Source organism: Ailuropoda melanoleuca, chromosome 4 (genome assembly GCF_002007445.2).
Source record: "Ailuropoda melanoleuca isolate Jingjing chromosome 4, ASM200744v2, whole genome shotgun sequence".
NCBI lineage: Eukaryota > Metazoa > Chordata > Mammalia > Carnivora > Ursidae > Ailuropoda > Ailuropoda melanoleuca.
The window spans coordinates 9,034,815-9,047,608 of NC_048221.1; the positions used below are offsets into that span (position 1 = coordinate 9,034,815).

Genomic DNA, 12,794 nt, shown 5'->3' on the forward strand with positions numbered 1-12,794 from the left:
TGTGGGTGGGATGTGTGCCCAGGAGGTCACCCAGGGGGTCTGCTGGCTCTGGAGAGGGGCCTCTTCCCCTGGACCAAGGAGGGCCTGGTGGGCATCCGGGGTCTGGTCCCCAGGCTCTGAGCAGCACCTGGCCCAACTTGGGGCCCCTTGGTCCTGTCCTGAGTGTCCTGTTCCTCATCCAGGCCTCTCCTTTTCTCCCTCAACGTTTGCCCTGCTCTGCCTTATCTTTCCCCCTGCCCTCCTCTGTCTCCTGGGTCCCGCGGGGTAGCCCACCTGTGTCCACGTCTGTGTAGCGGCCCAGGGAGCGCTCAGAGGCTCGGTGGCCACGGTCCCGGCGCCGCTGGTGGTGCCGCTGGTTCTCTTCCGGCGGCACTCTCTCCAGGGAGTAGTCGTCCAGGCGCCGGGCTTTGGGGCCCAGCACGGAGGCCGAGCGCTTCATGGGGCTGGTGTCTGAGATGGTCTGGGGGGGTGGACAGGCCAGCGGGCCAGGGTCAGCGGCCCGCACCAAGTGGTCCTGGTCTGTCCTGCCCCGTCAGCCCTCGGTGACCAGGTGTGACCATCTGGGGCAGAGTCCGAGTGGGCCATGGGGCTCGGCTTCTCATCCGCCAGGGCCCCAGGACACCTCTGCCTCCTCCAGGCCCATCCTGGGTTCTGGCCCGGAGGCCCCATCCGATCCCCCGCTGCTGCTTCTCAGGACCACCCTGGGGGGTACCACCCAGCCCTGGGTGTCCAGCCAGGGACAGGCAGGTGCGCTGAAGGGGACAGCTTCCCCCATCCAGAGAGCCATCTGGGGGCACGGGGCAGCAGGGCCCTGCGTTCACTCCTGCCTACTCTCCTCCCACGGCGGCGGTCAGGCCTCCTATGTGTTCAGGGCCAGGCGCCCAGCATCCCCCCTCACTGTCTTTCCTTGGGCTAGCTGGGACTGGGCTTTCCTGATCGCCTAAGTCTGGTTCCCGCACCCAGCCCTTGAGGGGCTGCTCTGGCATCTGAGGCCCTGGGGGGACCTGCTCCTCTTGGCCTGCAGCCTGGGAGCCTGCACGAGCTGCACCCCCCGGGTCAGACCCCGGAGAGGGACCTGTGGTTCTCTGGCGCTGGGAGAGGAGAGGAGGAAGACGACACCCAGGGCTGGCCCAGCCGAGTGGCCAGTGGCACTGCAGTTTTAAGGGACGTAGGGCTTCGGCACCAGAGGGTCGGGGTGTGGGGGGGTGTCAGGGGAATGAGGCTCTGAAAAGGAGTGGGCCAGGCGGGGCTGCAGATCAGGCTTCTCGGAAGGATGGCACCTCCTGGCTGGTGGGCGTTGGGGGGCAGCTCCCCCCCTTCCCGGGAGGGCACACAGAGGACACAACACACAAGGATGGGGCTTCACAGGGGAGGGGGGCGCAGTCTGCAAAGAAAGGGTGGGATCCAAGGGGTGGAGTAGATGACAGGACTCCCACGAGGGGGGGTGGGCGGGAAGAGGGGGCCGGAGCCCAGCTGGGAGGCGGGCGGTGCGGTACATACACTGAGGTTATTCCCACGTGGCCGGCCCCTTCTCCTCTGTCACAGCCCCACGGGATGGTGCACACAGAAAAACAGAAAGAAGAAAATAAATATAAAAGCCAGGAGGGAGAGTGAGGAGTGCTACATGGAGATGCCAGAGTTGGGGACAGGAACCTGGGGGGGGGGGCGGAGCAGGGAGAAAGGGGTTAAAGTCCCTGGTGCCTGGGTGACCCCAGGCCCGGCTGGCCAGCATCCCACGGGCACAGAGGAGACAGACAGGAGACACCACACAGACAGACAGATGGCAGAGGCACGAGACCGACAGATGGGATGGCGTGGCCAGGGCCCCTGGCCCTGGGCTCGGCCTCATGCAATGCACCCGGCCCTGGCTCTGGCTGACACTCAAAGCTTGGGGAGGGGAGGCCGTCAGCCGGCTTGTCCCGACCCTCTCCTGGGGCCCAGCGACTCCATCCTGGGGGCGGACAGGGGGCCTGGCAGCCACATGCAGCTAGGTGCCCAAGTTCTCAGCAGCCAGAGGCCAGGTTCCTGGGCCACCCCGGCCCAGCACAGCCTTCAACCCCGTGCAGACGCCATGGCACAGCACACGGGAAGCCCACCACAGCCAGACACGCCACCCTGCCTCCCAGGCTGGGCGGGCAGCCAGTCATGCTTCTGGCTTCTGGTGTCCCTGTCCCTGCGAGCCTGGGGCAGCGGGATCACGCCCCCCGCCCCCCCATAACCCAGTGGGCGCCGCAGCTGGGCAAAGCAGCCACACACAGACACGCACCAGGCACACGCCCGTGTCCCTCCTCGCCGGCCCCCACAAAGACCAGACGGGAAATACAAACCCCAGCTACCCCCAGGCCCACCCCACACTCTGCTACCGGGTCCTAGGACCCGACAAATTCCCGATAGCAGACCCGTGTGCACGCGTGTGCGTTCATGTGTGCAGTACGAGCACATACGCACTGTAGCGTGTGTGCCTGTGTGTGTGTGTGTGTGTGCGTGTGTGTGCGTGTGTGTATTCTTGATTGCAGCTCACCTGGCCCCGACAACCCCCCCCACACCCCCACATGCCCTCCACATCCTCTTGCCTGGGCACGTCCACGCTGGGTGGAGGGAAAGCACTTGGCAGTGACGGCTGTATCCTGCCCCAGGGGAGCCCCTTCCCCTCTCTGCCCTCCATCAGGGAGGAGGTAAGAGGGCTAGGCCTTCCGGGCATCCCAGTGTGGCCAGGAAGGGTGGCAGGGCCTGCCCCCTGCTGCCAAGGGTGCAGGTGGCCTCACTGAAGCCTGGGTCCCAGAGGACAGAGACGCCCTGGGCTGCGTGTTGGACCCCAGGGGCCCGAGTCCAGCCCCGGGGTGGGTGAAAGCCCTCACCTGGTTCTCCGCGGGGAGGCGGGGCATGGAGGCGGCCCGGGCCTGGCCTTCCATGGGGAGGTAGCGCTCACTGTCCGAGTAGCCGTCTCTGCCCATCTCTCGCAACTCCACAGACTGCGGGGCAGAGCGCGAGGCCAGGTGAGTCCTGCGGCCTGACCGTCGGGCCCCGGGGGTGGCCTGGTGTGTATGCGGCTGTGGCTGTGGGGCCCGCACCCATCCCTCCTGTACTCCTTGGGCCTGGGAGGTGGTGGGGGGACAGAGGTACCTGGGAGTTGGGCTGGCTGTTGGGCATGTCGGTGGGAGGCCCCCGCTCTGGGCTCCATGTTCCTGTCTTCTGGAACATCTCCTGGGCTCGCTGGGTCACCCAGGATGGGCTCTCCTTGATGCTGCTTTCATGAGCCATCCTGTGTGGGGGGACAGAGGGCAGGGTGGCGGGGGACACCCCAGGGGTGTCCGCGTGGGAGAATGGCACCCCCTGCCCTCCCATCCCCACCTCCTGGCCAGAGCCACACTCACAGGCCTCCACCTGGGTCCAGCTGGGAGGAGGGAAGAGCGTTCTGGCCGGGCCCCCCCTCCTGTGTTGGAGACGGGGGCTCCATGCGCTGGAACATGAGTGGCGTCCGGTTCTGGAGAGGCAGAGAGCGACGTGTGGGCACAGGGTGGAAAGGCAGGGAGTGGGCTGGGGAGGGTGTTCAAGCCTCAGGGTCCGGCCAGAGCTGCAGCTGAGAGAGAGCTGGGATGTTGTGCAGAGGATGCCCACTCCCGCACTCCCCCAGGCCCCCAGCCCAAGACATTCTTGACACCCCAACACACACACACACACACACACACACACACACACACACACACACTCAGGTTCCATCCAGCAGCCAGTCTGCTAGGCTCCTCCTTGCAAGTCCACGCAGAATGTGATCACTTCTCACCCAGGTCTGGCCCTATGGCCTCACTTGGACCTGGCCATTCGCCTCCTCCCAGGGCTCCCTGCTCCAGCCCTTACCTGCCATGGCCACCAGGGGGCGCCAGCGATCACCAGCGTGTGCTCACTTCCCTCCTCTAAGAGCAACCCCGAGGAGCTCCCGTCTGACCCAGAGCAAAAGTCAAAATTCTCCCCAGGGCCCCCAAGGCTCTACCTAGTCTGCCCTGTCACCTCCCCACCCTTGTGTCCACTCTTTTTTGAACTCAACACCCTGAGTTCAAGACCGGAGCTGAGATCCTGAGTCCGACGCTTTACCTACTGAGCCACCCAGGTGCCCCCTCGCCGCCACTCTTGCTCACTGTGTTCTGCCATATTGGCTGTATCGCTGTTCTCCAAACTCAAAGTCCTGCCGCAGGGCCTCTGAGGGGGCTGTTCCCTTTGCTGGAGTGCTCTTCCCTCAGATATCTATATGGCTCACTCCCTATCCTTTTCCTTCGGGTCTCTGGACATCACCTCCTCAGGGAGGCCTCCCTGATCACCTGTTTCAAAACTGCATCCCTCTCCCCCAGCACTCCTAATCATGGCATTTACTGTTTCCTGCCATGTAAGTCATTTTCCCCAACTGGAATGTCTGCTTCACAGGGATTCTGGTCTGTTTTGCTCACGGTTGCACCCCCAGGGCTGAGAACAGTGCCTGGCACACAGTAGGTGTCCAATAAGTGTTGGCTGAACTGATGAATTCATCCAGGCCACCTCTTGGGCACGGCCCTACTTTCCGGTGACCTTTCCTGGGTCCTGGCCACTCCCCGCTGTTCTGGTTTGTCACTGTGGGGCCCGTAGGGCAAAGGGCACGAGAGCGGAGGGTGCCAGGGCCCAGGGCCATACCTGCTCCTCGCGCAGGGCCTGCAGCTTCTTGGCCTTGCTCTGCCGGTAGTACTCCATAATCATCATGGCCGCGTAGATCTTGCCCACTGTCAGGTCTGTGGCTGCGGGCACAGGGCGAGCTCACCATGGGTGCGGGCTCTGTAGGCACCAGCCCAGCCCCTGCACCCGCCTCCTCTCTCCCCACCCCCATCTGTCCTGGAGGGGCAGAGCCCAGGGCCAGGCGAGACGCGGCTCTTACACTTGTGAGGGGTGACCAGCAGGTCCAGTGTCTTCTGGGACAGGTTGGGCCAGATGGCCATCATCTCCTTCCTCAGCTCAGCGTCCATCTGCTGTTTGTCGGCTCCGCCTGCAACGTGGGCACAGAGAGGCCCTGACTGCCTGCCTGGGTGTCAGCCAGCCTCCGGGGCAGCTGGAAAGCCGGCAACTCCTGCCAGCTCAGGCTTCCCATGGGTCACCAGTTCCCTGGGGGCTTGTCCCAGGGGAGGAATCACCATATGGGCTCCGGTCCGTGGCAGGGCTAGGGCCGTGGAGTGGCTGTGTGGGGGACAGTCAGCAGCAGGAGGAGTGGGACGGCGCAGGTCCCAGCCTGGCTCCCACTTACCGACTGCGCGGCCCAGGTCTTAGTCTACCACTGTGTGCCTCAGTTTTCCCATCTGCAAAATGGGACGACAGCAGTAGGCCCTACCTCACTGAACGTTTGACGATCAAAGCAGTTCATACGGGTGTAGCTTTAGGACAGTGTCTGCCATAGAATTACTGCGACAGCGGCCCATGGGTCTGAGGCGGGGCCTGGGGTAAGCCCCGGAGAGGCCAGGCTGTCCCAGAGCTGTCCCGATAGGGGATGTTTCTTCCTCAACCAAGTCTCCCCTCCCATGGATGTGACCCCCTAACCACTGACAATCCCTGGTCCCTCACCCCGGCCACCATGGTCATTAAGGCTCTTTGCCAGTGATTCCTGGTCCGTCCTGCCTGACTGCACGGGAGCCTGACTCTTCCCGCCCCTGTGGTTGGCCAGGGGCCAATGAGGGAGCTGCACAGGGAGCTGCCCCTTCGGGGCCAGGGCATTTAGTGGCCAGTGAGGGACACTCCTGCGTTCTTTTCCCAAAACTCTGTTACGGTGGCTGGTGAAGAGAGCCCCCTGCCAACCCAGGAAGGGCACAGGAGTGGGAAGCAAATCTTAGTGGGCTGGAGACCCCGGGGCTGTTGCAGGGACACGTTCTCCTCCATCTTGGCTGCTATGCCAACCCGGCCGCCAATGCTACTTCCGTTTCAGACGCCCCGACTCTGGGCACAGGGGCACCGGTCCAAACTTCTACCAGCAGGTCTGGAGGGACAGAGCTAGAGCAAGGGTCAGAAGGCCCCCTGTTGGGCCAAATATTAATCCTGTAGTTGGTGAATTGGGGGGGTATTCGGGGCGGGGTAGGGGCAGGGGCCGGTACCAGCCAGCAGAGAAGTGTTTCAGGGTGCGGCAGCCATCCCCTGGGGCCTGCCGGCTGCTTAGCTGCTCCTGGCCTCAGCACCCCCATCATCCCGCTCTGCCTCCATTCCTTGTGGACCTGTCCTTACCCAGCGTCTGCCCTCTCGGCCCTTCCATTTCCCCCGCCCGCCCCCTGCACCGCCGCTCGCGCCCCTGCCCAGCTCCTCCTCCGTAGCCGTGGGTCAAAGCACAGACTTCTGCTGGGCACTCTCTGGAGCTTTCACTCATCTTCGCCCGTGTGACCGTGACCCTGGACACGGGTGTCTTTATGTGGGAAAGATCCTTCAGAAGGGCCTTTTTGCTACTGCGCAGGGAAAGCTCAGAACCTGTTCTGGAGCGAGAGTATCGAGGCCACGCGGGACGGACCGGCTTGGACTAGCACAGGAGCCTCTGCTCAGGGCTCCGTGTCCGCTCCCCGCCTCCACCACCAGAGGGCGCCTGTGGCCGTCCAAGTCAGTCCCGTGCCGCCTCTGCTCCCAGCCCTCGGCGCTCTGCCGTTCCCTCGCTCCTGTGATTGCCCAAGTCCTCACCCGGAGCCCACAAGGCCCCCCGGCCTCATTTCCTCTACTTCCTCCCTTGCTCACTCTGTTCCAGACACACCAAGCTCGCTCGCTGTTTCTCAAACATGCCAGGCACGGTCCTGCCTCAGGGCCTTTGCTCAGGCTATGTCCTTTGCCAGGATCGTTCTTTTTACGAATGTCCGTGTGGTTCCCTTCCTCACCTCCTTCAGGTCCCTGCCCAAACCCAGACAGGTCTAGCTGGCCTTCCTCCTTGAAACAGCCCTCCCCCGTCCTCTTGAAGGCGCTTCTGCTTTATTGCTCTTCCTACAAATCACCTCATGTTGTTGTTCCCCATCTCACCCACTAGAGGGCGAACTCCATGGTCTGGTCTTTACACGACTGGTGATGCAGGGGGCTGTGATCACTGGGGCCAAGCCGCATGGGGTGGGGCTGATTCGTGGGTCAGGACTCAGGCTGGGAAGTCAGGACTATCCTGGGAGACCCTGTGGGAAAGTCCTCTGTGCTGTTAAGCTCTCAAGACCCTTTACCTAACCTATAGCTTGTCTTTCCTTATGGGAAGCAGCTGGAATGAACAACAGCTGTCCGCTGTCCGCTGTAGCTAAGTGAGATGCCCGGGGGCTATGTGGCTCCTTCTCAGAGACCCAGGAAGGGAAAAAAGAGAACATGGCATTTTCTATTAAAAGTCATTTTCTCTTTCCAGCTTATTGTTTCCTGTTCCTCGTGAAAAAAAGGAACACACCTGCCATCGAGGACTGAATTTTGTCCCCTCCCCCCCAATTCATGTTGGAGCCTTAATCCCCAATGTCACTGCATTCACAGGTAGGGCCTCTAAGGAGGTAATTAAAGTTACATGAGGTTATAAGGGTGGTCCCTGATCTGAGAGGACTGGTGTCCCTGTAAGAGAGACACACCAGGCCATGTGAGGACACAGCAAGAAGGTGGCCGTCTACAAGCTGAGGAGAAGGCCTCAGTAGGAACCAACCCCACTGGCACCTTGACCTTGGACTTCCAGCCTCCCACCGTGAGAAAATAAATTGTGCAAGCTGCCTGTCTCTGGTATTTTGTTACGACAGCCTGAGCAGACGGCTGCGCCCGCTCTTGGCATGCAAGTTAGGTAAGGGAGTCTGTGCAGGGTTTCTCAACCTAGTTAGCACCGTGGACACTTGGGGCTGGATCATTCTCGGTATGGGGGTCGTCCCAGGCACCGTAGGGTGGAGAGCAGTCTCCCTGGCCTCCATGTTCGAGGTACTAGCGACACCTCCTTCCCCATGTCCTGACAACCATACTGTCCCCAGACATTGCCAAGTGTCCCCTGGTTGAGAACCACTGTTCCTGCTTCAACTCACTGGGAAGTCTCCCATTCAGGACTGTCATTCACATTTAAACAAAGGGAAAATCCTTGAGGGGGGGGATTTCAAGGTGGCCTCCAGCTGGGGTCCTGGGGTTCCCTCCAGACTGATTGTCTTATTCCTCCCCCAGGTACAGAATTATAACACCCGGGGTGGGGGTGGGGTGGGGGCAGGACAAGGAGGTCCTCCTGGATGCAGGCAACAGTCCCCACAAACCAGTTGTGTCCCAGGGTTTATCGTTCTGGGGTCCTCTCCTCCCCCATCCCATCCTGCATGACGCTGGGCTCAGAGTCTGTCCCTGCAAGACATGTGGCTGCATCCCTGGCCTCTACACCCCGCTAGATGTGACAGCCGAAAATGTCACCAGACCTTGCCCATGTGCCTTGGGGGCAGGATTACGCCCTGCTGACCTAGGGTTCACCCCTCCCCCACTGGAATCCCCCGGCCACACCCCTGCCCCACGCTCTGTTGTTTCCACTGCTTGCCTCACCTTCCAACTTATGTACTCCTGCATACTCCACGTATTCATCATGTTATTGTTTGTGGCCTATTTGCCTGCAGCCCCAGGACGGCTGGAGGTTCATTTGTCTTTCAGGGCTGTGTCCCACATACCAACCACAGGGCTGGGCACACAGCCGGCACTCAACGAATGCTCTCCTTCAGTGAGCCATGGCCAACATGGCAGGAGGTCACCCTCTCTGGTGCACGCGGGGCAAAAGCCTTTTAGCTCCCACGAGGCCCATCCCAGAACCTTCCAGAATATGGCAGATCCCACCTGCAGAGAGAGTCTGGTCTTTGGGGGGGGTGGAATTAAAGGGCAGGACAGTGGCCTTTTGGCCGGTCAGCCATGTGGAGTCCTGAATGGCCCTGGGTGGGGTTAGCCCACACTGTGGCCCTTTCTAAGACAATGGCAGGGGGCACTCCTGTTTTGGGAAGCTGAGGTCCCCCTACAACCAGTGGCATGTCAGGGCGGAGACCACGCAGACACGGGGGATGCCAGGCAGGCACAGATATGTCTGGTACTAGTTGGCTCTGGGTTTATCTTTCCAGCCGGTAGCACACAGGGGCTCCGTGTTTATACAGCTCTGTGTGCTCTCCCTGGAAGTCGGAGCGTTAGTGTGCGGCTGGGGGTGTGGATCTGCTAACTGGGTTTCCGTCTGTTCAGGTGTTTGGCTCTGCCCTCAGTGCCTGGCCAGGGGAAGCAGGAGGGCAGGGGGGCAATGAAGGGACACAGACGGAGTCCCTTGGAGGGAGAATTCAGGGGTTCAGACATTACATCAAGGAAAAAGAGAAACATGAAGAGAGAAGGACTTTCCCCAAAGATGAGCTTCTGCTGAGCGTGGAGAAGAGAGGGGTGGGGAGGAGGGGGAGACAGACAGAGGAGGGAGAGGGACAGACAGAGAGGGGACACAGAGGCGAGCAGAGGGAGCTGCCCCCTCTCTCCCAAGTATCTAGCTAAGAATGGCCTCCCAGTTTTTGGAGGAGCTGAATGACCGAGGATAATCCATTCTCGCACTCTGCCTCCTGCCCGCTGGAAACGAGCTCAGTGTGTTTAGAAGTAAATCGAGCTGCTGAAAAAGAAAGTGTTATACTCTCAGCCTGCCTGAGACTCAAGTCAGCTAAAAAGGCTGTGACTGTCATCACTGTTGTAACTGTTCCCCAAGCACTTCCTGAACCCCGGAGACTGGCTCAGCTGTTCCCCATGGAGCTCCAGGAGGGCTCACCAAGGTCAGGACAAGGAGAGGTCCCTGGCTTAGAGATGCGGGGGGCATGACCCTCCAGGAACTGAGTAGCGTCCTGCGTAGGAGTGACAACGGCAACAGCGGAACTCAGGCACATTCCCAGGAGCCTTTGAAATCCTCACGTGGGGAATCTGGTGGGTGTCGTAGTGTCTGGCCTGACTGGTCTCACAGAAGGTGTCCTCATGGTAAAGGACAACTCAGCAGGTTGTCCAAACCCTACACGTTCCGTAAGAAAGGACTGCTCCCTGACCGCCTCCTGGGAGGTCCTCTCTAACTCCTTAGAGTGTCCTGTGTGATGAAAGTGCCTTTGTTTATCTGAGGGCCTTGGGCACACAGTTTATTCCAACAATAGGATTTACGGTGGGGGCCTTGGGCCGTGTGACTCACTGTTAGTGTGACCTCTGGAGGGGCTGGAGTCTCAGTGACTAAGATCAGCCCACACGACCCACCCCCAGCACACACTCTGGTCACGAAAGCTGGGTGGGCTTCCGTGCTTGGTCATACTTCATCTGGGCTGTCACGCCCTGTTGCTGGGGGCATCAGTGCTGCCCACGTGACTCCACTGGGAGGGGACATCTGGAAGTCTGCACCTGGTCTCCCCTGGACCCTGACCCCTGTGCCTCTGCTTTTCAGATTTTAACCGGTATCCTTCTGCCGTAGTAGACCATAACTGTGAGTCCAACAGTGCCTCTTGGTTCTGAGTCTTTCTAGGGAATCACTGAATCCAAGTCTTGAGTTCTCTCAGGACCCCTGAACAGGTCCCCAGAGAGAAACAGCAGCTAGGTCACAAAGGCATCGCAGACCAAGTGTGGGTGCACTCTTAGACCCATTTTATAGGTGACAGAAGCATGGCAGGCAGAATTCTAAAGCTGCCCCCACCTCCTGTCCCAAGATTCTGGTTATTCGATCAAACGCTACCCTAGGGACTGCCTGGAAAGGCCTTTGCAAATCTAATTAAAGTTCCAAGTCAGCCGACTGTAAGATACAGGGCTTATCTGGGTGTATCTGTAAGATACAGGGCTTATCTGACCTAATCAGGTGAGCCCTTGCAAATCTGAGTGTTTTCTCCAGCTTGTGGCAGGAGAGGTCAGACAGATTTGGAGTACACAAAAGATGAGCTGCACTGCACCCCTGGGAGCTAAGTGCAGCCTCTGGCTAAACGCCAGCAGTGAAACAGGCCCTCAGTCCCACAGCCACAAGCGACTGAATTCTGCCCCCACCTGAATGAGTCTGGAAGTAACATTTCCCCCCAGAGCTTCCAGAGAAGAGCCCAGCCTGGCCAACAGCTTGATTTCAGCCTGTGGGACCCTGGAGAGCCCAGCTGAGCCCGCCTGAACTTCTGACTGGCAGGACTGAGACTCCTAAGTGGGTGTTTTAAGCTGTTACATTTGTGGTTGCTTGTTACATGGCGTAGGTAGCTAATACGTGCACTGAGGCTTGGAGGGGGTGAGATCACCTGCTCAGGTTTACGGCGAGGACAGGGCAGGGCAGGTGGGCGAGATGAGCCCACAGAACAGAACTCTCTCACTTGATTATAAGAAATCTGCTGCCTGCCCTTCTGCTTCCTCCCCTCCCTGGGCTGGGACCTGGACCAGTTTCAACCACAATGACGTGAAAACAGTCTTGGGAGTGCAGAGCCACAAACGGCCAGAACCTGGGCCCGGACTTCTGCCGGGCACCGAGCTGCCTGGTAGGCTTGAGCCGCTCACGTCTGACTTACTGTGTGAGAAAGAGTTTCCAGGCTGTGCTGGACAAGGGCCTGATCCCCCGCCCCAACTTCTGCCCTCCCCTGGGCCTTATCTTTGCTCTTTCTGATTCTCTCTTGCTATTGGGGGGGGGGCTTCTGCTCTCTGAACCATCACCTGCACACTTCCTGGCTAAGTCTGTCTGTCCTCAACCTACCCTCCTCTGCTGGGCATGTCCCAGTGGAAGCCGCTGACTTCCCTCCTGGAAACCTTCCAACTTTCCAGCAACTGCTGGCCTTAGCTCTTCCTCCCCCCACTTCCCCTGGGGACCCTGGAATGAACGCAGGTCCCTGAAGTTCCGTCTTCCTTCCTCTTGACCTCCCGGTGGCTACAGCTGGTGGAACCCTGACCCCTCTCTTTAGCCCCCCGATTTCCTGCCCGGTGCTGGACGATGCACTCAGCCTTCTGCCAGCCCCTGGGCCCCCTGATGACCCACGTGCACCTTTCTCTCTGCCCTGTTGTCCCGTCAGCTGCCAAGTCACATCGGGGCTACTGGCAGGCCTCCAAAACCCCATTCCAGGCGTGGGGGTGGGCTTGGCCCCTCCCCCAGAACCGCCTGTCACAAAATCGACAGGTCACTCTTGGTCCTTGTCAGTGTCTGACACTCTGGAGACACCCTCTAGGAGCCCACGCTGCCCTGGCCCTCACTCACCTCCCTGGTCGCCCCTTCTCAGTCGCCTCTAACCCTGCGGTGGCCCCGGGCTGTCTTTGCGGCGGGGGGGGGGGGGGGGTCCNCTTACACTCATTTCCCTGGAGAGCTTGTCCAGTCTCCTGTCAGCGTCTGATGCCTCCTAGCTTCTCACCTTCAGCCCAGCCAAGAAAACCCATTCCCTCACCTCCTTCAGAACCTTCCTGGGGAGGCGTCCCCCACAGGACGTATAAGCTGGAGAGTCGCCTGCTTCCTGTGTCTCCAGGCCGACACCCACCTCCTGCCCTTCCCTCACCCCAAACCTACCCCTCCCACCTTTCCCTTGTCTCAGGCAACAACAGCTCTGTCCTTCTTGCGTTTAGGCCCCAACCCCTGGGGGTGGCCTTGATTCCTCTCTTTCCTTCACACCCTACATCAGCCATTGGCTGGGTCAGCTCCCAAGAGATATCCAGAACCCAAACCCTCCATATACCGAGTCTAGGCAGCCATACTGCGTGCACCTGGATTATGCCAGTGGCCTCCACTGAGACCTCCTCCCAGTCCATTCTGCCCTGTGGCCGGAGGGAGCCTGTTCACATGTGAGTCCGTCACGCACCCCCTCGCTCAGAGGGCAAGTCAGTTCAACACACTGGTGGATGGCCTCCTACCTCAG

At 60.3% G+C, this 12,794-nt stretch overlaps 1 protein-coding gene across 1 annotated transcript in view; it reads right to left on the minus strand.

Moving 5' to 3' along the window:
• Positions 1-12,794, minus strand: part of CACNA1A (calcium voltage-gated channel subunit alpha1 A) — a 214,528-nt gene that overhangs the window by 1,356 nt on the left and 200,378 nt on the right. The window contains exons 41-47 of the mRNA XM_034657160.1: positions 4,898-5,005; positions 4,660-4,760; positions 3,375-3,484; positions 3,124-3,262; positions 2,859-2,972; positions 1,501-1,536; positions 274-460 (exon numbers count right to left, since the gene is read on the minus strand). Of these exons, the coding sequence (XP_034513051.1) occupies positions 274-460; positions 1,501-1,536; positions 2,859-2,972; positions 3,124-3,262; positions 3,375-3,484; positions 4,660-4,760; positions 4,898-5,005 (795 nt within the window). The remainder of the gene's footprint in view (positions 1-273; positions 461-1,500; positions 1,537-2,858; positions 2,973-3,123; positions 3,263-3,374; positions 3,485-4,659; positions 4,761-4,897; positions 5,006-12,794) is intronic.